The sequence below is a fragment of the Colletotrichum karsti genome, assembly GCF_011947395.1.
Source record: "Colletotrichum karsti strain CkLH20 chromosome Unknown Scaffold6, whole genome shotgun sequence".
Classification (NCBI taxonomy): domain Eukaryota; kingdom Fungi; phylum Ascomycota; class Sordariomycetes; order Glomerellales; family Glomerellaceae; genus Colletotrichum; species Colletotrichum karsti.
This window is the reverse complement of record NW_024065906.1, coordinates 1,042,949-1,068,867: the sequence shown is the minus strand read 5'-3', so window position 1 is coordinate 1,068,867 and position 25,919 is coordinate 1,042,949. Positions and strand designations below refer to the sequence as shown.

General features: G+C 55.1%; 9 protein-coding genes across 9 annotated transcripts; 3 read left to right on the top strand and 6 right to left on the bottom strand.

Moving 5' to 3' along the window:
• Positions 1 to 102: 102 nt before the first annotated feature.
• Positions 103 to 693, bottom strand: CkaCkLH20_02752 (histone acetyltransferase subunit NuA4; the record flags this gene model as incomplete). The annotated part of the gene is made up of 2 exons (XM_038885471.1): positions 103 to 315; positions 376 to 693. The coding sequence occupies 2 exons, from the start codon at positions 691 to 693 to the stop codon at positions 103 to 105; spliced, it is 531 nt and encodes a 176-aa protein (XP_038749402.1).
• A 1,990-nt stretch (positions 694 to 2,683) lies between these two features.
• On the top strand, positions 2,684 to 3,340 carry CkaCkLH20_02751 (uncharacterized protein; the record flags this gene model as incomplete). The annotated part of the gene is made up of 1 exon (XM_038885470.1): positions 2,684 to 3,340. One exon carries the CDS (start codon positions 2,684 to 2,686, stop codon positions 3,338 to 3,340), a length of 657 nt encoding a protein of 218 aa, XP_038749401.1.
• A 689-nt stretch (positions 3,341 to 4,029) lies between these two features.
• Positions 4,030 to 5,704, bottom strand: CkaCkLH20_02750 (alpha amylase; the record flags this gene model as incomplete). The annotated part of the gene is made up of 3 exons (XM_038885469.1): positions 4,030 to 4,114; positions 4,165 to 5,325; positions 5,421 to 5,704. The coding sequence occupies 3 exons, from the start codon at positions 5,702 to 5,704 to the stop codon at positions 4,030 to 4,032; spliced, it is 1,530 nt and encodes a 509-aa protein (XP_038749400.1).
• Positions 5,705 to 7,472: 1,768 nt separating this feature from the next.
• On the bottom strand, positions 7,473 to 16,358 carry CkaCkLH20_02749 (uncharacterized protein; the record flags this gene model as incomplete). Its single annotated transcript, XM_038885468.1, has 6 exons — positions 7,473 to 7,619; positions 7,672 to 8,850; positions 8,906 to 9,974; positions 14,841 to 15,815; positions 15,867 to 15,965; positions 16,015 to 16,358. 6 exons carry the CDS (start codon positions 16,356 to 16,358, stop codon positions 7,473 to 7,475), a joined length of 3,813 nt encoding a protein of 1,270 aa, XP_038749399.1.
• Positions 16,359 to 17,603: 1,245 nt separating this feature from the next.
• On the bottom strand, positions 17,604 to 18,297 carry CkaCkLH20_02748 (uncharacterized protein; the record flags this gene model as incomplete). The annotated part of the gene is made up of 2 exons (XM_038885467.1): positions 17,604 to 17,673; positions 17,729 to 18,297. 2 exons carry the CDS (start codon positions 18,295 to 18,297, stop codon positions 17,604 to 17,606), a joined length of 639 nt encoding a protein of 212 aa, XP_038749398.1.
• A 469-nt stretch (positions 18,298 to 18,766) lies between these two features.
• Positions 18,767 to 20,085, bottom strand: CkaCkLH20_02747 (ran gtpase activating protein 1; the record flags this gene model as incomplete). Its single annotated transcript, XM_038885466.1, has 2 exons — positions 18,767 to 19,834; positions 19,894 to 20,085. The coding sequence occupies 2 exons, from the start codon at positions 20,083 to 20,085 to the stop codon at positions 18,767 to 18,769; spliced, it is 1,260 nt and encodes a 419-aa protein (XP_038749397.1).
• A 547-nt stretch (positions 20,086 to 20,632) lies between these two features.
• CkaCkLH20_02746 (uncharacterized protein) lies at positions 20,633 to 21,792 on the top strand (the record flags this gene model as incomplete). Its single annotated transcript, XM_038885465.1, has 2 exons — positions 20,633 to 21,152; positions 21,203 to 21,792. 2 exons carry the CDS (start codon positions 20,633 to 20,635, stop codon positions 21,790 to 21,792), a joined length of 1,110 nt encoding a protein of 369 aa, XP_038749396.1.
• An 851-nt stretch (positions 21,793 to 22,643) lies between these two features.
• CkaCkLH20_02745 (uncharacterized protein) lies at positions 22,644 to 23,206 on the bottom strand (the record flags this gene model as incomplete). Its single annotated transcript, XM_038885464.1, has 3 exons — positions 22,644 to 22,930; positions 22,983 to 23,087; positions 23,140 to 23,206. 3 exons carry the CDS (start codon positions 23,204 to 23,206, stop codon positions 22,644 to 22,646), a joined length of 459 nt encoding a protein of 152 aa, XP_038749395.1.
• Positions 23,207 to 24,132: 926 nt separating this feature from the next.
• Positions 24,133 to 25,899, top strand: CkaCkLH20_02744 (iron only hydrogenase large subunit domain-containing protein; the record flags this gene model as incomplete). The annotated part of the gene is made up of 1 exon (XM_038885463.1): positions 24,133 to 25,899. The coding sequence occupies one exon, from the start codon at positions 24,133 to 24,135 to the stop codon at positions 25,897 to 25,899; it is 1,767 nt and encodes a 588-aa protein (XP_038749394.1).
• Between the last annotated feature and the right edge of the window lie 20 nt (positions 25,900 to 25,919).

The window sequence follows — 25,919 nt, the reverse complement described above, 5'->3', positions numbered from 1 at the left end:
TCTCGTCATCTCCGAAGTGTTCCCTCGCAAGTCGAGCAGTGTCATAGCAGATAGCAGAGGCACGATAGTCGCACTCAGGCGAATATCAGCACCTCAGCCTCCTCACTTTCGTCCAGAACCAAAGTTGATCCGCTTCTTGTTGGGCGCTTGCGAATCGTGGTCGCTATCCTCCTCATTCTTCTTGTTCTTCTTGCCCGACTTGGACGCAGTCGCGGACGTCGGCGTGGCGTGGTTCGACCCAGATCCGTCCTTGAACGAGGTGGACATGGGCGTCGGCGCATGCGAAGCAGGCGTAGATCCCGGCGTCGTGGCCTCCTGTGTTCCGTCGTCAGTCCAGCGTTCCTCTCACAGCGTCATCGAGAATGCAGAACATACACTACCAGGACGATATGAAATCGAAGACCTCGAAAACACCCTGTTCTGCTCCGTGGCGCCAGCTTTGCGACGCTGGGCCGCTGCACCCGTGCCTTTGATGTAGTTGTCGAATCCCGCAATGATATTGCCGTTGGGTGTGCTCTCGAGATATGTCGTCTCCTTCTGCTCAATATCCGATTCTATCGTCGCCAGCCGTCGCGCAATCGCTGCTCTCTTGTCCAGCATAGTCCGCAGCAGCGCCTGCTCTTCTCGATACTTGGCCATCGTCGGAGCCGGCTGCTGCGCCCCGGAGCCGGCGTTCGGCTGGTTTTCGCCCATCTTGTTGTGGCCGTAATATCGGGTTGGTAAGTGCGGTTCAGAAGCTGTCGGCGCGTAGATGGTATCGATGGTGCGCCGTCGAGTAGAGATGACGTGTTGAACTGGTCGCGATTGAAGATTGATGCTCTTGTCGCGTCGGAGCTTCCAGCAGCGGCTAAAGAACCGACTGGCGCAGCAAGCACCGTTGTAGGCCGCAGCCTATTGGCTGGATCGGCTTGGCAGTTGGCTACTGGGCACGTGCTTACCTAACCGAGAAGAACAAGAACCATCCCAATGAATTGTGGTGGCTTTGCTGCGCAGGGAAGGGGCTTTGAGCAGGACTGCCACAATCCATGGATCCTTCCATCGAAAAAAGCGTTCAACGGGTCTCACTCAGCAGCCGGGCATCGCCATCTTCAACTTGTAGCAATTGCCTTGTTCTTGCAATCGCAATCCTTATTATCCCCGCCGCCTCTTTGTCATGCTCCTGCCAAAATAAACATTATTCCCCAGCCGACGCAACCCAAATTAGAGTGAGAGAAAGCGTTTGCAGCGCCTCCCAGCCAAGGGCCCCGGTCCTAAGGCTGGAGAAGCCGAGGAGGAGGGCCGCCCTGACGAGGTCGCATGAACGACAGTCGGATCATCATCTGCGAGCGCTGTCTATCTGCAACATCGCATCCCGCCCGTCCACGCCCGTCCAAATCACGGGCCTTTGCCAGGTCATGCCCCTGACTCAAAGGAGAACCAAAGACAGGATGACAGCCCGTCACCGAGGAGAGGGGGAAAATTAAGAAAAATAAAATAAGCCAGTCCGTTGTTTCAATATGGCCAGACCACCACGGCAACCTGCTTTTCCTCCCGTATAATCCCCGCGGCTCTGGATAGTTCAAACGCAAAAAAAATGCAGATGACAGGCGGGAGGCAACTAACTGCCCCTTCTTGCCTCTCCAACCGGCCTCTGGCATGCATCGATTCGTTCCTGGTCTCCCTCCCGGGAGCCACGGCACCGTCTACAAGTCTCCGAGCCGGGGTGGTTTCCAGAGTTGCAGAGAGAGCTTGTCAGCCGCAAGCGCTCAGCCAATCGCCGGCCTGCAGCTGCATCTTTTTGACAAGAGGCAACTGCCATCCGCAGAGGCTTGGCCCCTGTTTCGTTTCACCACGTCCATCGTCGCCCAGTCCTCGTCGACGATCTGTGGTTTAACAGGTCAAGTTTCTTTCCTCCGGGGGTTTCCCATCCATCCACCCCCTTCCCCTCCCCTATTTTTTCCCTCGCGCTTCTCCAATGAGGCAAATGGAATGGAATGACTGTCACTTTTCGTCCCAAAGGAGGTTCCGCCGGCGTTGCAAGGTCCCTCCATGGTGGGGAAATTTAAGGTGGTGGTGGTGGTGCAAAGTGCAATTCTGCAAGACGGCAAGCGCCCAGCGCAAGAAAGAAACGACAGGAGGCTTCATCAACTGAATATACGGATCAAAGGCACTGGCTCCTGCGTCTGCTCCGGAGACATGCGCGCATGACCCCTACCTTCCAGCCTTGCCAGTACCACCAGTCAAATCCATATCCCCTTACCTTAGTTCCGTAAGACTGCGGATCGATGCTGTGCTCAGGGGTGTGGCTGGTCAATACTAAAAAGCACCACCTCCAATCCTGGGGTAAAAAAAGACACAAACCACCTCGACTTCGCCTTTCTCACCTTCTTTTTGCTTGGCTTCTTCGTCTGACTGTGTCACTCACTTGAGCCACCCTTTCATTCGTTTCTTTCTGTTTGCGCTTCTTGATCCTCGAACGACAAACCCGCTCCTCGGCCTTGATCGTCTGCTTCGTTCATCTCGTACAAAAAGCCGTTCGTTTCTCACCCCTCCGTATTACGATCTACGTCACGATCGTCCGAAATCAACTTTATATCACCCTCACGTCCTACACACACATAAACACTTCTCAAGCCCACCACCCCTCTCATCCCAACCTCTCGACAAGAAGGACAAATCCAACAAGATTTAAAAATCCTCCAAGATGGTCCGCGCAACCTTCCTCTCCCTCACCCTCCTCGCCGGCCTGGCCCTCGCCTCGCCCGTCGCAGTCCGCAACAACAACGCGACCGCAATCATCCTCGCCGCGGCCCCCAAATCGGCCTCGTGCGCCGGCGTGACCGACAGCCCCGAAGAGTGCGGCACCGCCGCGCAGGCCGCCCAGTTCCTCCCGGCCGCCTTCCAAAAGTACGGCATCTACAGCCCCGGCGAGATGGCCGCCATCCTCTCCCTCATGGCCTTCGAGACCGGCGACTTCCGCTACAACCGCAACCACTTCCCCGGCCGCCCCGGCCAGGGCACCCGCAACATGCAGATGGCCAAGTACAACCTGCTGTACGCCCTCTCCGTCCCGGAGCTCGAGCCCAAGGCCAAGGAGATCGCCGGCGACGTCGCCGACGGCAACGACCTGCCCGACGACAAGAAGAACCAGATCCTCGACCTCGTCATGCCCGACGAGTACACCTGGGGCTCCGCCGCTTGGTTCGTCACGACGCAGTGCGAGCAGAGCGTTCGCGACGAGCTGGCCGAGGGCACTGTCAAGGGCTTCACCATGTACACGACTGAATGTATCGGTACGTCGTCCACCGAGGACCGTGTCGAAAAATGGTCTCAGGCCAAGGCCGCCTTTGGCTTGCCTTAGATACGTGGCGGGTCTTCGTATCCATTCTTCTTCTTTTAAGAACCTTCCTGTACATACACTTATTTCGCATAATCGGATCGGAGTCATGAGGGAATGAATGATATCTCACTTAGTTCAATGAAGCAACTTCTTTACGCATTCTGAATTGTGATTGAAACGACTGCAGTGCGATGCTCGTACGCGATGTTGAATGAAAAGTGACGCAAAATATGTACAGCTCGAGGTGAGGCTTCGGGGGTATACATGATGTCGTAACATCCGGCCCCACCGCCAAGCAAGAATCGAAAGCCCATCCCGTTCCTCCCATATCCGTGTCAAGCCCAGTTCCTCCCATAGGTACACGTCGATTCCTGGAGTAAGTACCGACACCGAAAAAAGTATGTACGAAAACTTATGCACAAGGAAAAAATGAAGTCGTCGAGGAATGTCGAGTCTGTTTCACATCGATGAAGTTGTTGTTTGCGGTTCACGTTTGTTGTTCACGCTGATGTTGATATTGGTGTTCACGTTGATGCTGCGGTGTTCTCACGTTGTTGTTGACGATTTTGTTGGTCCCAGCGTCATTGGCATGTCGTCGACATTCGTTGCCGCCGTCGCTGTTGGCTGAGCCTTATGATGGCTGGGACAAAAGGCAGGATGAAGTCATGTTATTAAAACGTCCTATCATGTCTAAGTTATAATCAGTACTCTCAAAGGCGACCGTCGCGGTAGCCGATGACGGAGGAGGGCTGCTGCGACGGGCACGAGGAGGAGGAGGGGGAGGACGTGGCTTGCCTATGCCAGAACAGACACCCGTTCCCATGACCCGCTCGGCCGGGACGAACACGAGCGGCTCCCCGCTCCCGCTCTCGGCCTGAAGCACGCCGCTGGAGTCCGTCACGAACGGGCGGCACTGGGTGACCTCCATGATCAGCTTGCAGGGGCGGAATCCCGTCTCCGCCTGTCCCAGGGCTACCCGGAAGGTGCTGTTGCCGCCGACGTTGGCGTACGCGCTCACGACTTGGTAGTCGTCGAACCCCTTGCGCATGGCGATGACGTGGGAATCCTGGTAGATGGGCAGCGCCTTGTAGAACAGGTATCCGCCGTCTTGCGAAGACATGGCCGAGCGGAGAGCGAATATCCTCTTGATCCATTGGTATTGCACCGTCTGGGTGTTGTAGCCCGAGAGCCACATCGCCTCGCGGTTAAAGGGAGTGTCGCCGCCCTTGTATCCCTGCTCCAGCCCCTGGTAGATGATGGGAATGCCGTCCATCAGAAGTGAGAAGGTCAGCGCGTTCTTGAGCAGGGCCAAGTCGGGGGTTTCGCTGAGGAAGCGCTTCTGGTCGTGGTTCTCGATGAAGCTGCCGTAGAGCGTAAGGTCGCGTGCTTCCGTGCCAAGCTTCCGGATCCCGGCTGCCAAGTTGGAAATGCTTCCCGTCGTTGACTGAAAAGCTTGCGTGATCCAGTAGTACGCAGGATAGTTGACCAGCCCGGACATGACATCCTGGTACGGCGCTACGTAGACGGGATCCCCGTGGAAGACTTCGCCCATGGAGAAAACACCAGCGGCAGCTTCGAAAGGAGTCCAGAACGACGGTTCGACGTGCTTGGCGCTGTCCAGCCGGAGACCATCGAACTTGTACTTGGCGACCGCGCTCCGAATCCAGTCGTTCCAGACCTGGCGGATGCTAGGGTCCTCGGTACGTAGGTCCGGCAGGGGCACGGCATCGCTACCTTGCCAGCATCTTTCGACGGAGGTTTGGTTGTCGTAGTTGATCCAGCAAGGGGGCAGATGGTACGCGGAAGCATTGCTGAAGGGGCGGAAGGTGGAGTAGTCAACCGAATTGGGGTTTCCGATCCAGGCCATGTGGTTTGTGACGACGTCGACCATGAGGTACATGCCGCGGGAATGGAGAGCATCCGACAGAGCAATGAGGTCCTCAGGTGTGCCAAATGACGGATTGACTTGGTAGATGTCCTTGGCCCAATAGCCATGATACGATTCGCTGTCGAGAGGTCAATTCTGCTCTCCACATGTCTGTGTCTTCTCTTACACATGCACATCGCATGGTATAAGTCGGACTGAGCTTCAAAGACTTACCCGTCAGCGGATTTGCCGTCGATGTTCTTGACAAATGGCGAAATCCACACTGCCGTCGCACCGAGACCTTGGATGTAGTCCAAACGCTGGATGATACCCCTCCACGTACCCCCGCAATACGTCTGCTCCCGATCAACACACGGATATGTCGTCGAGCCGTCAGTCCTGGCAAACCGGTCCGTGACAATCTGGTATATCGTCTGAGACCGCCATTGCGCGGGCGTCAAGGCCGATACACCAGCTGTCAGGGCCGCCGCCAAGACCGATGCTGAGAGGAGCTTCATATTGACTGACTCTGGCGCCTAGAGAGTGACTGATATTTTTGAAAAGAATGTACAAAAGAGTGACTTCAAACCGGAAAAAGAAAGCAAAAAAAACAGAACAACAAGAAAAGAGTGTGTTCAGAAACGTCGTCTCGTAAAACAGATCGTAGGTATCGTGACGTCGTACAGCGTTGGTTTATATATGCTTTCCCGCCTCGCTCATGTCGGAGCAGCCCGCGAGTCGAATAGACTTTGACGCGTTTAGTCGTTTGAATGTAGATTAAGGAGCTGATCCTGCTATACTCCCGTCGGCGTTCCTGCGGTGGACAGCACAAGGATCCCCAGGGCGCGCAGATAGTCTGCTGGGCTGACTAGTCTGCGTTTTGCTGGCAACACCGGGGCCTTAAGGCGCGGCGATGGAAGTATATGAGATGAGGTTGTGATCTTTTGGGCAAGGCGGAGTCCCAAGACGGAAATTTTCGACGTACAGCTACCAGGTCGAGTCGAGGGAGTTGAACAAGGTTTGATTTGGACGGGGGTGGGCTCTCCGCAACTTCAACTCATCTGGAACTTGTACTTTAATAAATATCGGTTGTTGGAAGAACAAGCGCAAGCGCGCCTTTTGTCTCCAGGTTTTGCTTCTCCTTTTTTCTTTGGGTACTGATAACTGCGCCGCCTTCTTTCGTTGACCTTCTAAATCAAGGTTCAGAGGGCAAGACCCCCCCCCATCACTCGTGTTTTTTTTTTCTTCAGCAGAAGGAGGGTCGTATTAACTGGGGTCGAGCTGGGTCGATCGGCCCTATCGGCGGGGGTGTCCCATCTCTCACCGCCCCCGGGAGGCCGAGAAGGGGGCACCGCCAGTTCGGTGATGTCAAGCACGTGTTTGCTTCCAGGTCATGGAGAGCCGCTTAGCTGAAAGGAGCGGAAGAGAGCAAACGCAGCATGAAGCAAACCAAGCAATCGCGTGGGATGGGTGTGGAAAGCTTGCATTTGCCAAGTCGTGGGATGCCGAGATCACACCAAAACTTTGATCTAAAAGGCGGAGTGCCTGGCGGAGTTGGAGATATTTCTTTCCCTCCCACATAGGAACCCAATTTGCGCCCTAAAAACGTGTCGAATCTTGCTCGCCTTGCCCACCTTAGCGGCATGACTCGGCACGCCGTGTGGGCATGTGCTGCGCGGAATTCTTGTCCGTCCGGCCCCCCTCACTATCAAGACGACACGCGCAAGCCGAGATCATCCCCGCATCATCTCTTCAATGACGGGGGTGTTACCTCAACTCACTCGCAGCTGTCGCTGTCAGGGCCGTCTAGTCGCCGACCACCTACCCACCACCACGGCTCAGGGGACGGACCGATTGATGCACATTACGGCCGGCATCGACGCCGAATGGCACTCCGGAGGTTACCATCTCCATGCCGCATTCGAACTGTCATCCCGTCCTCTCGGCCAACCACAGCCACGTGGTTCGTCCGATGCGACCTCAGAGCAGACCTTCTTCCATCGCCAATCCTTTCGATCCTGTAGGCGACATCGGGCCGTTGGGTCACGTTCTGTCAAAGCTGCAGGTGATTGAGAGCTTAAAAGAGAGCAGGGTATTTATTCCAACGTGTCAAGAAAGACCAACGGCCTTTTGTCTTCCTCTCAAGCCATTTCCAATGCGGAGTCTCCGTCGTCTTCCTATAGCCGACCAAATGGCCAATCACTCCGAGTTTCCCAACCCTGTCTATCATCTCGTCGTCACATTACACCTAGATTCTAACCGCACGTGTCGTCAAAATCGACCTATTCAACCGGCCATATTGGTGTTTCCAGCGCCGTTGCCGTACGGCATGCCGGAGCCGTCCGTTTCGGGAGATGACTGTCCCGGGTAAATTTGCTGAAAGCCAACATCACCTCCCCAATTTGCGTTCTGCGTGATCGACTCGAAGGCGTTCTAGACATCGTTAGTTGCCGGGGAGAACAGCGTGCACAAAAGTTGAACATACCCAGTCAAAGTTGGCGGGGAAATCTCCTCCAGCTTCAAGATTTGTGAACATTGAGAGCGGAGATCCCACGCCATTCATGCCGAAGTCGACTCCGCCATAGTTTGGCGTCATTCCTGTACCCGACATTGGCAGTGATACACCAAAGTCCATTCCGCCAAACGTGCTCTGGCCCTGCATGCTGCTCTCTATAGCAGCTGCCGTGTTAGGCGTCATGCCTCCGGATAGCATGCCGAGCGTCATAGCAGCATTGTGCTCAGTCTGCATCTCGGGACTGCTGTCGAAACTCGAAAACTGCTCACTCTTGAAAGTGTCAGGACCTCCGGGGCTGGGGCTCTTGATCTTCTCCAGCATGATGTCAAGAACCTTTGTGGCCTTGTAGGCCTCAATGGAAGTGTCGGAAAGGCCCTTCCAAATTTCTTTGGTTGTCTCAAGATTGCTGAGCATTTCAACCCTCTGTTCCGGCGTCCAGAACATTGCTGACTCTGAAGACCTCCGCTCGTTGCTCGTTTCCGCCACGCGATCAAAGTGCAGGTCAAGAGCAACCAACATTGCAGACAGAAGAAAATCCTTGGTGGCAATCGAGTTGACAAACCACCGCAGAGACCGAAGCCTGCCGTTAGCCCTGGACTCCCGGTCTAGAGTCACCAGGTGCCGCAATGTTTCCAAAGCGGCCTCCACAGCGGTTCTACGAGAGTAGGCGTACCGCGGATTCTGTCTAGCCCGAGGAACATACTTCTTATGCAGGAGGCAGATGATCTTCAGGTAGAGGATGTTGATGTTGAACCTCGCAATGATGAGCGTTACCGGATCATGTGAGTTTTCCAAAGATGCGACCTTGAGATGCGGCGGCAGTTCTTGGTTGATCTCGCGGAGCCGGGCGTCAAAACGCAGAATCTCGTCATACGGCACCTGTCTACCCACCCGGTTGGTGGCCTGCAGAATGTCACCCATCTCTATGCAGAGCTTCGACTTGGCGATCATGTACGCGATCGGAGTGGGCTCTGTCTTCGGCCGTGACGGCGGCAAAATCTTCGTATCGGGCCCAAACTCTTCGTCGAAGATATTGTTGGGCAGTTGAGTATCACAGTCGTGCCCGTAAATCATTGACGGCAGTGATACTTGATGTGAGAAGACCGTATCGGCCATTCTCACCAGCGCCCACGTTCGCCGCCTCATTTCCTGTTCAGGTGTCAGCGAATGGATACCCACGCAATCAAGACGTTTGCTTGCTTACAGCTTGAAATGGTGTCAATGAGGGGAACCACTTTGCATCGCGGTGGTACCCCATCCGGAAAGCAACTCTCGTGAGCAACGACACGATCAGCCAGATCCCCAGATCGGCGTCCCACCGTGCTGAGTATTCCCCAAAGACGTAGAGGAGCATTGTCTCTACGGTGTATTCGACCGGTTTCGTATAATCGGCCGCGATCAAGCACTGCACCGTGCGCAGGCGGTATTCGGACGCTAGATCTAGAGTTCTCCCTTTCCACTCTGGAGGCTCGTCTCCGACCTTGTGGTAGCTGAGCATGGCCAAACACAGGATCGAGTAGAGAAGGCCCAGCCACATGATGGGTGTTTTGGACGGATCTTGCCAATGCGCTCTGAGTTGCTGCTGGAACGTTGGCGAGTGAATGATGTTGACCGCGTTATCCATGGAGTTGAAGTATCGCGAACAAAGAGTGAGCACGGCCGATTTTGGCGGTAGCTCTGCCCGTAACTCAATCTCGGAAGCTGGCGCAGCCCCCAGTAAAAATGTCGGTCCTTCTCTGGCGCTCGCCGGTTTTGACATCATAACCTTCTCGTAGCTCTTTTCGAATTCCTTCTTGTGCGTGACGAAGTAGGACTTCACTTCCGAGATATCCGCCAGAATCGTATGCCAGTGTTCTTGCCCAATGTACATGGACTTGCCCTTATCCGAGTCGACCTTCAACACGCCCAAAGATGTCGCCAGTTCGCCATCCGGATCACTGTCGTCGCCGTCGTCGTCGTCTCGCATTTCTTCTTCGTCGTGATCGATCTTCGCGGAGGCGGGTGTGCTGTCGGTAGTCGATTTGCTGTTGGAGGTGCCAGTCGCGGCTGCTGCTGCTGCTGCTGCGGTGGCAGGATCAATACTCGCGCCCCCATGCATCAAAGACAATACTAGGCCTTCTAAGCGGTCAATACGGTTCTGCATGTCATCCGGGCTTGAAGCGCCTTGACTTTGGTTCTTCTTGCGTGTAGTAGGAGTGGCGTAGGAACATGAAGCCGTATCGGCGCCCTCACGCTTCACGCAATTACTGCATGGATGACTCCTATCACACTTCCTTCGAAAGGTCAGTATTTGCACAATCCAAGTTAAGGTGGTGATAAATCTCACAATCTACCGCACAGGTTAGCAAAGGTCAATATGGGGACTCAACACGCGGACAGCTTACTTCCTAGTCCTACAAGGGTAGCAGCTGAGAGGTACCCTATTCCTCTTCCTCACGACTCGAAACTGCTCCTCAGGAGAGCGACCCGATCCTGAGGAGGGCGTCGTCGACGGGGGTGTAGGAGTCATGATGATAATACAGTCCGCGAATCAGTAAATCGCGTCGGCGCGACTGGGTGACGATGTCCACGGATGGAAGGTTGTGTTCTCGGACTAAAAAGTGTCGTCCAAATAACACACGTAGATACGGCGCAATGCCTCGGAGGGGATAATGCCAGCTGCCGAGGTCTTATACAATAGGTCTGACGAAAGGCCCGACTAGGTTGCCGTCAGACTGTCGACAGGAGGGTACCAAGATAGCCACTGAAACTTTGACAACAGCCAGACCGTTGGCAGCAGCCTAGACCTGTAGGAGTGGAGGAGGTCGGGTCGTGCAGATGCCGTGGGCTTCGACGGGGGACCGGCCGAAGTGAGAGGCGCATACAACAAGAGCCTTGGACAGTCAGACTCCACTTCCCAAACGTCTATGGGAGGACCACGGGGCCTCCGATCGTGATTGGCAGCTGTCGATTTGCCTCGAGTTTGCGGTCGCCTATTGAACGTTTGCCCCCAGATATGAGCAAGTATGGCGCAGCCTTGCTACTATTCTGCTTCTAGAACAAGTTGCTGACTGTGTATCGACTCGGAAGATGTGGTATGTAAGACTGCGCAAAGGGTCGCCACGGGCTCTGGCAGATACGGTAAGATACGCTCCAGTCCACGTACCAGGAGAAGCAGAGAAGGGTGGCCGGGTGTTTTCCGCGATGCGCAAGGGGGTACGGAGGAGAGTCTGTAGACTCCTGTTGGGCCTGACAAGAGCGGGCGCAGCAAAAGGCAGAGAGCAGAGACGATTCCCCGCAGGTTCCCGCAGAAGTCTGTGGCAAGTATCGGAACGGAGTAGCGCAGCGCAGCGCAGTCAGCGCGGGAAGTGTATAGAGGAGGTCGAGGTCTCGCAATGTTACGATGAGCTTGGAAACCAGCGTCAGCTTTTGGTGAATTGGGTAATGGCAGGATCGCATTGGTCAGCGGCCAAGTGCGCCCAAGCAAGTCGCAACTCACCGCTGGTGCTGTTGATGGTACTTCTGCCCTTTGCCTAAGGTATGCTAGACTAGGTGACTAGGCGCGAAGGAAGTTATTGGAAGGGCGACCAAGCCACGGGTGGACAAATGCCGTCGGAGGCGCTGTAAGAAAACCTGCAGCAAAGGGCGCAAGATACTTGTCGAGGTCGACGGCGATTGCGAAGGCGAAGGCGAGTGCGTGGGCGCGGAGGAGAGCGGAGGAGAGGCAAAACCTGGAGGTGGAGGGGAAGAAGTGAAGTTGCGTATCGCTCCGCCGACAAAAAGATTCGATAAAATCATCGGTTACAAGCATCAGCGAGCATCTGATCAGCCATGACTGGCAGGGGTTGGTTCACTGCGCGGGAGGGCACGTAGGGTACGTAAGTGTAAGGGGGGGGTTCTCTTTGGGCCCCGCCACCGTTCCTAACATTCTCACCCGTCCCGAAAGGCAGGTCAAGGTGCTGATCTGACGTCCAACACGGCGAGCGTCTGACGCATTTTACACGACAACGCTGGTGCCTGCGGTTCCCGTACCACCTCACCTACCTTGGGAACGGTAAGGTATTGGATGGGAAGTGTAGATGAGGTGCTAAAATGCGACGCTGGTGGGGGTTGACGGCTCTACGTCCCAGGCTCCGAGCCTGCAGACGGTCGCCGGCGTATGTGTACACGGGCAGCGTGCCGCCCCATGCCCTGTAGTGTCCGGGACTTCCCAGCTGTGCCCCCCTCGCTCGCCGGCAACTCAAACGACAGCGACTTGGACAGGAACCCTGAATTTCTGGCGGAGTCTGGACCTGCGACGGAGTTAACGGAGACAAGAGTGGATCCAGAATCAGCAACATCAGGCGCAATATCACGATCAGTTCTTCTTGACGTTGGCCGTGTCAGAGGTTCAGAAGGTATAAGAGTCATGGGATATCGGACGAGCCCACGCTGTCGATAGGATGGAAGTTGACGGAACACAGAGGTGTGCCGCAGTCTGCGTGTGCTGGGTCCAGATGTCCTGCTGTGTGGCCGTCATGTTTCCGCCGGTGTAATATCGCTTCTGATCCTTCGACTTACACGCGAACCAAAGACCCTTTCCTACCTACTTACAAGGTACCGCTCGCCCTACATACCGTACCAGGAAATCTGGAAGATACTACAACCCGTGCCTTGTCAATGCTGCAAAAAGCAACATTAACGCTGAAATGCATCCCAATTTGCGAATATTAATCATGCTATCTGCCCCTTCAGGACAAAAACCGGCGGTAGAGGAACAAAAAGTGATGACGAAAGCGGGGTGGCTTGGAGGGTTCGAAGTCAAACAACCACGACCTGGAATGTGAAAGGACGACTGATCCCCGCAAGGCTCCGTCCGGTAAGAGCGCCGGGCGGCCGGTGCGTCGTCCCAGGTGCACCCGCCGGAATTCCCTGCCCCACTTGATGAATAATTATCCTGACCTACAATCACCTTCCTGTGCTACAACATTCTTCTCTCTCTTTCTTGGCCGTCCAATCTGCAACAGGCATCGGACATGACGGCGTCAAACATCATGTTGGTTGCTGACAGGCAAAATATCGCCTTCAATTGTTACACAAGTAACGGGCGCGCTTATTACTGACAAGACAACCAACTCCTCCTCTGCCGATCAACTCGGTAGCCCCGTCAGGCCAATTATCGCTTCCCACCGTCGACAAGGGTGCCATACTTATGCACTTCTTTCGGCCGCTCTCCGTATGACTCACCTGTGGATGATACGCCAGCTGGGCCAAAGTATCATCACATTTGCAGTCTGGGATCTTCAGACGAGTTGACTCTGCAATACCGCCGAAGACACCTCGTATGCCGACGGAAGCCTCTCTTCACAGCATTTGTAAGCAGCGACCCTCATCGTCAACACGATCAAGGATGGAACGAAAACACCATCGTCGTCCCATCACCGTACTTGTATACGGTACCACACCCAAATCATCGCCACTCTGGGGCGTGTGCCACGGGGAAACACTCCCGCCTCCTCCACCCGTTGAACGGGTCTTTCCGACATGGATTCTCGCAATCTTCTGGTTGGCCAAAGAGTAACCAGTCACCGAAGCGCACGCTGAAGTTTATTCAGACCTCTGCAACCTGTGCCTTGCAAGGCCGAAGACGATCTCTCAAGCTCCGTTGCGGATGGTGTTTGATCCTCCGGCTGGCCAACCAACTTCTGGGCAAGCTAGTCCCTATGAGACCGCGCTATCAGCACCAAGTCCAGCGAGTGCTTCCCCTTTGGTAAGCACTAAGCTCGTAAAATGCTCGGCCCATGCCGAATCGACAGAGCCAGTTCCCCGGGTTTCGTTTGGCCGCATGTCACACGCAGCCCCGTCGAGCCCTCGCGTGGAAAACAACTCTCGGCAGTCTTCAAATAGAAGCCCTCATCCGACGGGACGACGGGTTTGCGCTCAACCTTCGGAGAAATCCCGTCTCTGTGCGCCCGCAAGGCCGCAATTCAAAAGTTCCCCTAAGCCAGCGGCCGTACCAACTGTATGGTGCCTGAGCACTTGCAAGAGGCTGCTTGCCCAACGTCTCTCATGGCTTTTGAAGCCACCGCAAACGCCCTATGCGTGTCACTGCCGACGTGAGGCTTCAGAGAAGTCAAAAAGCATCTCGATCCACGGAGCACGTTCTCCAGACTTAGCTCATCTCAGACGCACAGGTACCGTTCTCGTTCGAACGTCGCGGCAGTTATCGATTCGTTATAATCAGATGCCCGTTTTTCCCCTGTCAGATGCCGGACGCATGGTGTGAACAGGAGCTTTGCGGATTGGGTACCATCTTCGATCCTCAAGTCTGGTCTCGATGAAAATCTTTCTACGAGTTCTTTCTTCAAGAGTCCCAAGACCAGAGGCGTTTACAACGCCTGGGTTGTTTGTCCCAAGCGTAGGTGACATGTCCGAATGCGAATCCTCCAAGCCTCTGCGCTCTTGGCAGCACTCACTTTCATACTACGTAGGTGCTCCTTCGATTTTCTCTGTCAGTGCACGAAACAAACCAACGAATCACTGCTGTCCCTCATTCTGAAGCTCGTGATCCCGGGGCATTATTTGGAATAATGCTACATGTCCTCTCCGTCAGGAGAAGGAGTGTCTAACATCACGGGCTCTTACCACATCTTTCCACCCTGCGTGTATCTCACCTGCTCCTCCGATCCATGGCTTTGGCTACGACGGTTGGAAGTTCGATCATCTCAGCAAGGACAATAACGATGTTGAGAGTTCTGGTGAGTATTCTTCAAGTCGATTCCAACTTGGAAGTATCTCGCAAAACACCAAAATATGCCAGCGTGGGTTGCCATAGTAGTATCCCCATCTTCTCTACTGTTCTACTGCCATTCTTATCGTTATGATTGGTACTACCATATCCATGAGCCGTATTAAGTGGTTCCTAGGTTCTTGAATGGCTTTCTCTCGTAGACTTTATTTCAAGTGTTTTCATTACTATCAAATATTCATATCTCATACTACATATCGAGGTCCTGAGACGATTCAAATATGAAATCTAGGACAAGAGACTAATCAACGCATCCAGCCACCCGGAGTCAAGAAACGCCTCTAGAACCCAAAAAAGTGAAGATATCAAACAGCCTACCAATCATGCCAGGTTATTCCTGATGTTAGCATACTGGCTGCCCGGGTAACTCAACAAATTCTGCGTCGAGTCGAGCGATCCCATACGCTTCGCAACGGCCCCGACGATACTGTCGTCTCCCTTCTTGTCGCCAGCAGCTTCCCAGAATATGAAGCCGCCCAGGCCCTGGCCCTTCATGTAATCGGTCTTGACGTTGGCGCTCTGCACGTTATCGTACGAAACCAGCTCTCGCGATTTCGAGTCGTAGCTGTACAGCGCAACGGCGGCCTTGTCGAAGATCTCCGTGGCGCCGGGACGCGGGAGTTCCTTGTAGTGCCACACGCCTGGCTCGATGGACCCCTCGCCGACGCCATCGAACGGCAGTCCGATGCCGTCGGTGTTGCGGAATGCGCGCCCGTACAGCGGCATTCCAAGCACGATCTTGTCCGCCCGGATGCCCTGCGTGAGGTAGTACTTGAGCGCGGCCTCGGCGCTGAACTTGGTCACCTGCGGCGCGTCGGGCCGGGCGAACAGGTTCGCCTGGTGGCCCGCCGTCTTGTCCCACGACCCGGAGAAGTCGTATGTCATCACGTGCCACGCGTCGACGTAGGGATCCATACCCTTGAGATCCATCTGCTGATAGCGCGAAGGACCCGCGGGGGACGCGACCGTAAGGACGAAGTGGTAGCCGGGGGCGTTGGCCGCGGCGTACCGGTCAAGCTCCTCGCGGCAGGCCTTGAGCAGGGCGACGAAGTCGGCGGCCTCTTGCTGGGACTCGGGGTACTCCCAGTCGATGTCGAGACCGTCGAAGCCCCAGTCGGCCATGAGCTTGACGGCGGTGGAGGCGAAGCGCTGGCGGCCCGCCGCGGTGGCGGCTACGGGGGCGAACTTGGACGACCAGGTCCAGCCGCCGATGGAGAGGACGGCCTTCATGTTGCGGTGCTGTTTCTTGAGGGCGTAGATTTGCTTGACACAGCCGTTTGCGTTGCCTTGGGCCTGCGAGTCGCCGGGGTAGGCTTTCTCGGTGTCTGCGAACGGATCGGAGGAGATTCTGCGTCTGTTAGGTCTCGGTGATGAGGTGCAGTGGGCAAGGTCAACTTACACCGAGCCGTCTGGTTTTATATCCGCAAACGAGTAAAGCAGATGCGTTACTTTATCACCGGGTATGTCTGCCGGTTGGTTGTTGGCTTTGTATATGCCCCTGAAATTGGTAAGCTTAAGTAAAAGGCCGAACAAGTGTTCGCACGTACCAGTTCGTAAAGTACAAAACAGTTCTGTAGCCAGACGCTGGAGGTGTCCCCCCTCCGCTGCTTGGAGACGGAACTGTCCAGCCAGCATTTGGAGCTAGAGATGAAGATGCCGGACTTGGCGCCTTCGAGGATACTGTGTACGGGTTAGAAGGGACTGTTGGCGGATTTGAGGCATTTCCGCCTCTCTGCGTTGTTCTGGTGGCCATGGTAGTCTTTGTAACTGTTGTAGAGACAGTCACAGTGTCTGAGGAGGCACACCCGACCTGTGGTGAGGGCGAGTTCATCATGGGCACAGCGCCCACGACGGTGAGGATGAGAGGGAGGAGGAGGCGTTTTGCGACCATGTTGTCTGATTAGTGCTCGAATTGGCTTGTTGTGATGAGACAAGAAAGAAGAAAGGAAGGAGGGAGCAAACTAGGGAGATGATATATGCTCCTTCTAAGGCAACTCCGATGCCTATTGAGATTGGCAATGCACGAGCGGAGATGCTTCACCTTGAGGAATGTGTACGGCGGATGGCACAGTTCGCCAACCACCACAACCAAGCAGCGGCCACCAGAGGAATGAGATAGAATGCATGAAGGTTCTTCCATGACGAACTGTAAAATGTTGTTCAACAAGATTGCACGTCAGGGTACGCAAAGCGTCGATGATTCCAGGTAAGCCAATCCGGAACATCGATTGAGGTTATGGAGACGCAAGTTCCAGTAACAAGCCGGAGTCACTTTATTCTAGAGCTACCATCTTGCAATTTTGAAAGATTTGTGCGGAGATAATGCGTTCTACAAAGTCCAATTAATATCTCTCGAGAGTTAGAAATTGAGACGGGCAAACATCGACACTCAGCAGTCTGCAATCAAGGTGTAGAGCTCAGATTGCCGAAAGAGCAACTTCGTCTCTACATCTCCGAATCCGTTGTATGCTATCCAGCGTACAAACTCTTGGGGTTCTTTGGGACAGCATTCCGCAAGGTGGTCGCACTTGTGTGAGTCTGCCGTGAGGTTGAAGTTGAGAAAGTTGCATTCTCCGAACGTTCAATGTTCCAAGGTAATGGTTACTGCGCCCCGCTTTTCCAGGCACCTTACTGGGACACCCTGAAGAATGAACCCTGCCACAGTGCCACAGCGGGAGGGCCCGCCACTATCCCAACTCGCTCCACCACTGACAGCTGCCATCCTGTCCCATCCCAACAATCTCACCACTTTTGGACGTGATTCAGGTCAGCTCATTTTGTTCGAGAGCGGGTTGATCATGAGATTGCTGAAGTTACCAAGTCTCTGAAATAGGATTATTGATGGCGCAGCTAATGATGCACAAATCGAGGCGCTGTACCTTACATCTGGATGGGCGAGAGCATACTCGCGCCACTTCCTGGCACAATGTCTCGGTTAGCATCGCCAGCCGTTAATTAACGACGACTGCTTCAAATCGGCTAAGGACCGTAATCGATCAGAACTACCCAAACAATCGTTCGAATCCGTAATGGATAGTTGCCTCCCCTTCCCAAACAAATCCCAAATTCGGAACCTCAACTCTGGACGCAAGACAGGACTCACAACAGGTCGTGAAACGTATCTCCAGCTACCTATCTAGATCCTGGATGTTCTAACATTGTCTTGCTTATTCGGCTCTTCTTTTGAAGCGATACTGACAGCAGGTCTAGAACATGTCAGCTCGTGCCATGTGAACAGATGAGATCATGAAATAGACCTACACAGCTTCATTCAAACTTTTGCCCTCAAGTCCTAGTGTCTTACTCCCTGACGTTGCCGTTTCCCTCTCCCCTTCATCCGCAGTCTTCCTCTCGAATCCCATCATGGCCGTAGGCATCAGCGCAAAAGCCCCCAGCAAACCAACAAATGCAAGCCACGCCTTGCCATCAGTCTCCCAAATCCAGTCGCCATAGCCCTCCTCGTACAGTAGGAAGCCGAGCAGCGCCTCGGACGTAATCATGAAGAATGCCGCCAGCCCACCGATGGCCAGCCTGAACCACGCAACGCGCGGTATCTCATAGGAAACGACGACGTAGCGCGCCCATATTATACCGACAAGTGCCTGCAGAGGTACGAGCATGAGCTCCGTCTCTGGAGTAGAGAGGTGCTGCCTGGAGACGGGCAGCAGGTGTTCCTCGTATTTGCAGACAACCCAAGAGAGGAGAGTGCCGGTCGCGAAGGTAAGAAGGAAGTAGGCCCAGGCGATGCGAACGATGAAGAAGGCGAGAGCGACGTCCCAGAGGATCTCGATCACTGAGTCTGTCGTCTCGAAGAGGTAGTGTCCCGTCATCTTGATTCGAAAATGATCTGAAAGTAATAGTAGTTGGTAATAGTGGATTTTATTTCGCCGAAGCATTTTACTGTGTTCTCTCGGGGGCCTGACTTTGTGCCCATTATATGTAGACATTCTCTGCTCACGCGACTAATTTTCAAGGTTCTTGTGATATGACTGAGTTGAAGACAGCCAGATGTGTGGGGTGATCGTGGAGTGATGTCCGGGGAACCGCGGGATGATGCACCCCAAATGCACAACTACCTTGCACGCGCCAATGCCGAGGGGGCTCATATGGTATGAACGCGCCAGCTCGTCAATTCCTGCGCGGCTCGGATTTGTAGGTGCGACAATCATCGCTGATCGCGGGTGATGGGGGATGAAGTGTATTTTGGGGGGTATCGTCTCTCCGTATAAATGGGGGCAGTCCTCTTGCGTTCCTCCTTCTAAACTAATAAACCAAAGGGGATAGTTCGTCGGTCTCTTATTAAATACCGGTCTTCTCCAGCTTCTTGGCCAGTTCGTCCACCTCCTTGTCCTTGAGCTGGACGGTGGGCTCCTCTTGAGCCTCCTCGGCCTCCTTGACAAGGATCTCGGCTCTCTTCTCGGGCTCGAGCTCCTCTTCTTCCTCGGACTCCTCCTCTTCCTCGTCGGAGTCTTCTCCCTCGAGGTCGCTGAGGCTGTCGAGACCCCAAGCATCCTCGTCGATCACATCGCCGCCGTCCTTCTCCTTACGTGCCTCGAGGAGCTCGCGGATCGCAACAACAGACGGGTCTTCCTCCTCGAACTTGTTGCCGTTGAGCTCAACCTTCTTCAGCGCAGGCAGGGATTCCGCGGCAGCACTAGCGATGCTGGTGAGAGCCTTGGGCGTGATATCGTTGAATTGCAGGCGGAGGATCTCGAGCTTGCCCTGCTTGCCCTTACCAAGAGCCTTGGCAACGAGAACAGTGCCCTTGGGAGTGAGGTAGGCATCGTTCAGACCGAGCTCCTGCAGGTGCGACCAGGTGGGGAGCACGCTGGCAACGGCCTTGGCACCAGACATGGTGAAGGTGTTGTCCTGGAGATCAAGAACGCGCAGCTCAGTTGCGTGATTCAGGCCCTGGCTGATGAGGTGGCTGATACCCTCCTGGCGAATGCCGTTCTGGACCATCTTGATCTCCTTGATCTTGTTGTGGAGGCTGAAGGCCTTGGCCCAGGCCTGCATACTGCCGTTCTCCAGACGGTTGCGGCCGCAAATAACGGTCTCAAGGTCTGGGACCTCCTTTCCTTCTTTTCTGGCCGCCTCCTTCTTCGCGTGCAGCTCAGAAAGCGCATCCGCGACCAGAATACCAGCGTGGGGGCCGAGACCGTTGTTGTTCAGGTAAAGGTGCTGGAGGGGCACGTGAGCTGCCAGGAAAGCGACGACGGGAGCTTGGGTGTTGATGCCGAAGGCATTGTCGTTGAGGTTGATCGTGTTGAGCTTGGGGAGGTTCAAAATGGAGGTGAGGAGGGAGGAGAGCGCCTCGGGAATTTCGCTCAGGAGGCGGCCGGTAAAGATGTCGGAAAGGTCAGCGGACTGTCACCGTATAAGTTAGCATGAGCGCATGTAATCTAACAAATGTTCGGAAAACCAACCTGAAGGTTCTTCTTGGTGGCTAAGACCTCCCCAAGAAGCTTGCAAGCGCCGACTCCCAGAGTGTTTCCCAGAAACTTGACCTCCTCCACGTCAGTCGAGCGCAAGTCGGCGATATGGGGCTCGAGGTCGGCCGCGGTGTCGAGCTTGAGAGCCTTTCCCTCGAGGGAGAACACCTTGCGCGTAGTCGCCATGATTATTTCGATTCAAAGAGAAATGTTTTGGTTTGCTGGGAGCAAGGTGGCAGGTGTTGCGCAAAATGAGTGCCTGGCTGCGTTGTGATGGTGGGGGAGGGGCATAAACAAAATAACTGAGGATTTCGAGACCCCAAGATGCAGGGGTTCTGCCTGGGTTGCGTGGGTGCCTGGCTGCTTGACACTGGCAAGGGGAACCAGTGCCAGCTGGCGCCAAGCTGGTAGAAATGCCCCGGAAATTCGCAGTCGACTGGACCCACCGGACAAGCTCCCGCGAGCCACGGTCGTCGCGATCCAGGCGCAAACATCATTTGAGTTGTCAGGAGCGTTGTATTACCTGGCGTTGTTTCCCACTTAATCAATTCCTTTTGCATACTGCTCCCATCGCGGATCGGGCAGCTTCTCCATCTCCTGCAGAACATATTCATCAAATCCACGATTACAATTCGACCCTCTCGTCAAGAAATCAATCCCACTGGCGTCGAATACAATCTGATACCGTTTTCTCCATCCTTCAAAAGATCTTTCCATCATCAAATTGCCCATCATGGTCCGCGACTCAACACCACCCGAGTCGCCTTTGTCCTCGATGGATAACAGTGATGCTTCCGAAAACGAAGCCCACGACTACGAAGACGAATCGCTTCTCCGACCATCGAAGCGACAGAGGCTCGGAGCCACGTCGACGACCTCTCCTGCACCCGCCGCAGTCCACGAACCCCATGAGCCCGAACCCGAGGCAGACCCCCTGGAGGGCTTGTCGGATGTTTCATCAGACACGTCTGGTGATATCCCCAGTTCCCCCATCAACGCCAGACTCGACGAAGAGGACTTTCAAGAGCAGGTGACCGTGTGTGCCTGGGAAGGTTGCGATGCCGGAGACCTTGGCAATATGGACAGACTGGTAGAGCACATCCACAACGACCACATCGAGAGTCGTCAGAAGAAGTACACATGCGAGTGGAACGGCTGCAATAGAAAGAGCATGGCTCACGCAAGCGGCTACGCGTTGAAAGCACATATGCGTTCCCATACCAGGGAGAAGCCCTTCTACTGCTACCTCCCAGGTCAGTTCCTCTCCTTCACCCTTCTACGTACATTCACTAATTGAATGCAGAATGCGACCGTTCATTCACAAGATCCGATGCCTTGGCGAAACACATGCGAACCGTTCACGAGACAGAGGCGCTGCGGCCCTCCGATCCTGTCCCTAAGTCGATGCAGTCAGGTCCTACGGGCAAAGGCAAACTCAAGATCATCATCAAGACCCCTCAATCGCATGCTGCCGGCCATGACGACTCCATCGACGATGGTGCGGAGGACGACGAGCTCTCGGCCGACCTCTTTACACCTCTGACCGAAGAGCAGGGGTTCACCCAAGAAGAGCTTAACATGCCTCTTGAGAAGCTCTACCGACTTTGTAGGTTCCAAGTCAAGTGGGCTCAGGAAGATTCGGCCAAACTCCTAGAAGAAGTCAAGTATTGGGAGAAAGTGTACAAGGAGCAATGGCAGGAGAAGGAAGTCCTCCTATCCCAGGTCGTCCAAAGCGAGGTTGACTGGCACAAGCGCAAAGCAGCTGTACTTTCTGGCGCTGCAGACGTGCAACTGTCGGGTGTGATTGAGAGCCAAGAGGGCAAAGCAGAAGGCGATGAGACGCAGTCACTAGCGAATGGAGCCAACAGCACTGAAGTTGAGGTAGCTGGTTAGGTTCGGGCGTCTTCACGAACGCCCAGTATTTCCTATGCTTCCGACTAGAATGAGGACAGGGGACATTTCATAGGGGTCCCTTTGGGCTTGGGTGAAGCCAAAGTTCCCTGCATTTATTGCGGCAAAGAGTACTCATATTACTATCTTTTGGCAACGCACGCGCAAGCCTGCAAAGCTCTACGAGGTGTGATGAGGAGAAAGAAGACCAGAAACGACATAATCATACGGACGGAGGGGCTCATTAACATTGGGATTCGGCATTGCCCAAGACGACCAACCAGAAGAGATTGTATGTTGAACAGGCAGAAGAAAGCTACACAGAAACGCCTGCTTGGGTTATTTCAAATCGCAAAGGAGCAAAATATCGCACGGAGATTGGCACGAGGCCAGGAAGTTCCCTGGTATCTGAATACATCATCGGGCGAGCGGGGTTAGGACTGGATGGCAGAGGCGTTCGGCGTGATGTATATTAGACAAACAGTTTATCATTAGTGTCCTTGAACAAGTAGCAGTCTACTCTCTAAAACTACAGTAGTGCTTCGCCTCTAGCCCAGGTGACGAAGATGCGGAGGGACGACGGTAGAGACGACGATGATAGCGGTGAAGGTTGACACAACAAGGAGGTAATAAGGTAGATAGGCTTGTCGCTTCGTGGCTATTTGACTCTAGGATTTAATTTCCCAGATTTCAGGCCACCTAATCTTCAGCCTCTTGGATACTCAAGCCATCCTTTTGGTATGACTGCTTTCATGGTATGTTTCCTAGTCGACCGAACTGAGTACCCATAAGCCAAAACCTCCAAATCTATGTACCGCAAGCAACAGTCTCATCGAGTGTCAGACCTCACCGTTCTACATTCCCTTCTTCTTGGTGCGGTAGGACTCGGTGTTCTTGAAGGGGAACGAGCTCGTGTCCTTGTCGAAGCCGTGCTTCTTGCTGCGGCGCGACTTGTCACCGGCGAACATCAGGCACCACAGCCCGAACACCGCGAACACGGTGCTGCCCAGGCATCCCAGGACGAAGGCCGTCTGGTCCGACCTGAGCCACCTGCTGTAGCAGTAAAAGGCAGCCGAGGCGTGGTGGAGCGATGTCAGGACCAGGGCCGCATTGGCATAGGGAGATACCGTCCCTTGCGGTGCTGTGTGCGTCTAAGTACGTTGCGTCGTATCAGAGGGAGAACGGATTCTTACTTTGGTCCTCGGAGGTGAGCGGTACCGCCCCGGAGAGGGTCACGACCAAAAGGCCGAGAGTGAGGAGGGCGAAGCCCAAGGAGCGGGCAAAATAGTCCTCCAGAGCTGAGAGACCAGTCAGTTCCTGAATACCGAGAGACGAAGGCGAAGAGCTCACTGGTCGCGGCGACCTGGTAGTCATCTGGACGTAGCAGGTTTCCGATGAACCTCGGCCACACAATCAGCGGTATGGCCTGGATGGACAGCCATCCCAGGTTTCCGAAGCTATAAGATGAGACCGCCTGTTGCAGAGCATCTGTCTTTAGTGGGAGCTTCGCCTCGAGAGGGTGGGAGAATGGTTTCTTACGTCCATTGCTGAGATCTTGTGACCGCTATGTCGGATTGGGTTCTTCGTTCAGGAAAGACAGTTCGAATTGGTCAAAACCACGGACTCTTTTGAACCTCGAAGAATACCAAGATGCTTGTAGAAGCTGTCGTACGTGGATGAACTCAGTTACATAAAATCGCGGCCAGCGACGTCATTGGGCCCCGGCCCGGCGAAGCGCGCGTTCCCCTGCCGTCTCCCAGCTGGGTGAATGGGGCGAACACGCACTCCGACTGGGCTCCCTGTCATCGGGTCGCGCGCGCTGCACCGCCTGGAAAAAGCAGCCCCCTGTGGCCCCCCTGTACGATTTTGTCAGCCCGGCCGATGCCGCGGGGGGTCGCTCCACTTACTTTTCTTCGCTCCCCCCAATCCGCCACCTGCCGATTTCGCATGCCGGACTGACATCCAGTCTCCTTCGAAGCCCCTCTACGAGCCCAGTGGTGGGGGACGTATTTGCAATCACATCCTGTCCCAATTTCACTCAATCTTTTTTTTGCTAATCAGTCTGGCCGATTTTCGCATCTCCGGATTCGCGGAGAGGAAAACGAATATATACTTCGCAGATAGCACGGGTCTCCAGTCTTTTGCATTAGCAAGCAAATGACAAAAAGGCGGCCTGGTACCTCTTTCGCCTCCTCATCTACATCGACATCTTTGCGCCGTCTCTGACTTACTCGAGCGCTCTGCGTCACACTTTACAACAACGAAAGGTCTCTCTTTGCGATACGCCAATCTCGACCAATACTGCAACCAACCTAGTTCCTTTCGGCCCAACAACCACTCACAATGAGTGCGATCCTCTCGGCAGACGACCTGAACGACTTCATCAGTCCCGGCGTCGCCTGCATCAAACCCATCGAAACCCTCCCCTCTGCCCCGCCCCCGCCCTCGCAAGATGCCTCCCTCGAGACCGAAGTCATCCTCGACGGCCAACCGGGCTCCGCCGCCGCCGCCGCCGCCAACGCGCCGCCCGCCGAGATATCCCTGACCGACTGCCTCGCCTGCTCCGGCTGCGTCACCTCCGCCGAGGCCGTGCTGGTGAGCATGCAGTCGCACACCGAGGTCCTCAACACGCTCGACTTCGGCCCCTCGCTGCGCATCGTCGGGCCCGACGAGAGCGGCCAGTTCCGCGTCGACGGCCTCGAGGACGAGAGCCGCAGGCTCTTCGTCGCGAGCGTCTCGCCCCAGACGAGGGCCAGCCTGGCCGCGGCCGCGGGCAACGGCACGACGGAGAAGGAGGCCGGACACATGCTGGAGAGACTGCTCAGCGGGCCGGAAGGGCTCGCGGGCGGGGGCAAGTGCGGGAACGGGTTCACATGGGTCGTCGACACCAACGTCGCGCGCGAGGCCTGTCTGGTCATGGGCGCGGACGAGGTGCTAGGCGCTGAGAATGCGCCGGCGTCTTCCGCGACGAAGCCGATCCTTACTGCTTCGTGCCCCGGCTGGGTTTGCTACGCCGAGAAGACGCATCCCTACGTCCTGCCGCACCTGTCACGAGTGAAGTCTCCTCAGGCGTTGATGGGCACGCTGCTGAAGACGACTTTGAGCAGGAAGTTGGGGATCCCCCCAAGCAGAATTTGGCATCTCGCAGTCATGCCGTGTTTCGACAAGAAGTTGGAGGCCAGTCGCGAGGAACTCACAGACGCGGTATGGGCAGGAGACGGAACGCCAGGTCGCGGGGTCCGCGACGTCGACTGTGTTATCACAAGTAAGGAGGTGCTGATGCTCGCGGAATCAAGAGGCTTCAATTTCTTCGACCTCCCCCGGAGTAACCCTAACCTCCAGCGCGCAGTTTTCCCTGACGCGCGATTGGATAAATTCCTCTTCCCCCGCCGCGCCTCCCATCGCTCGCCCCAAGCCGCCGGCTCCTCTGGCGGAAACCTCTACTTTACTCTCCAAACGGTGGCATCCAAACACCCCAACTCTCAGATCCAAACAGTCCGTGGACGTAACGCTGATGTCGTCGAATACATTGTCGCATCCTCCACAGGAGACCCGATATTCAAAGCGGCAAGATTCTATGGTTTCCGCAATATTCAAAACCTGGTGCGCAAGCTGAAGCCCGCGCGGCCGTCTCGCATGCCCGGTGGCAAGGCCTTCGGCGCCGCGAGACGGCCTACGGGCAAGTCTGCCGGCCTCGAGTATGCCTACGTCGAGGTGATGGCCTGCCCCGGCGGCTGTACCAACGGCGGTGGTCAGATCAAGGTTGACGACCCAATCATGGTCGAGCGCAAGGGCTTCACGACGAAGCCTGGTCCGCCCGAGCAAAAAGATTTCCTTGCTGAAGTTGACGAGGCGTATTTCTCAGCCGAGGACTCTGACGGCGAGGAAGTCGTTTCCCAGAATGGCGACACTCGCGAGGATGTTGTTGACGGAATTTCGCCTTCTTATATTCGAGATACCCTGGCGCATTGGGCGAGCATAACTGGCATAGACTTGGGTAGACTGGCACTCACGACGTATCGCGAGGTAATTAGCGATGTCGGCAAGGACAAGACGAGCGAGACGGAGCGCGTCGTTCAGCTGGCGGGAAAGATTGGCGGAGGTTGGTAGCCGTCCTGTCGATAGAGTAG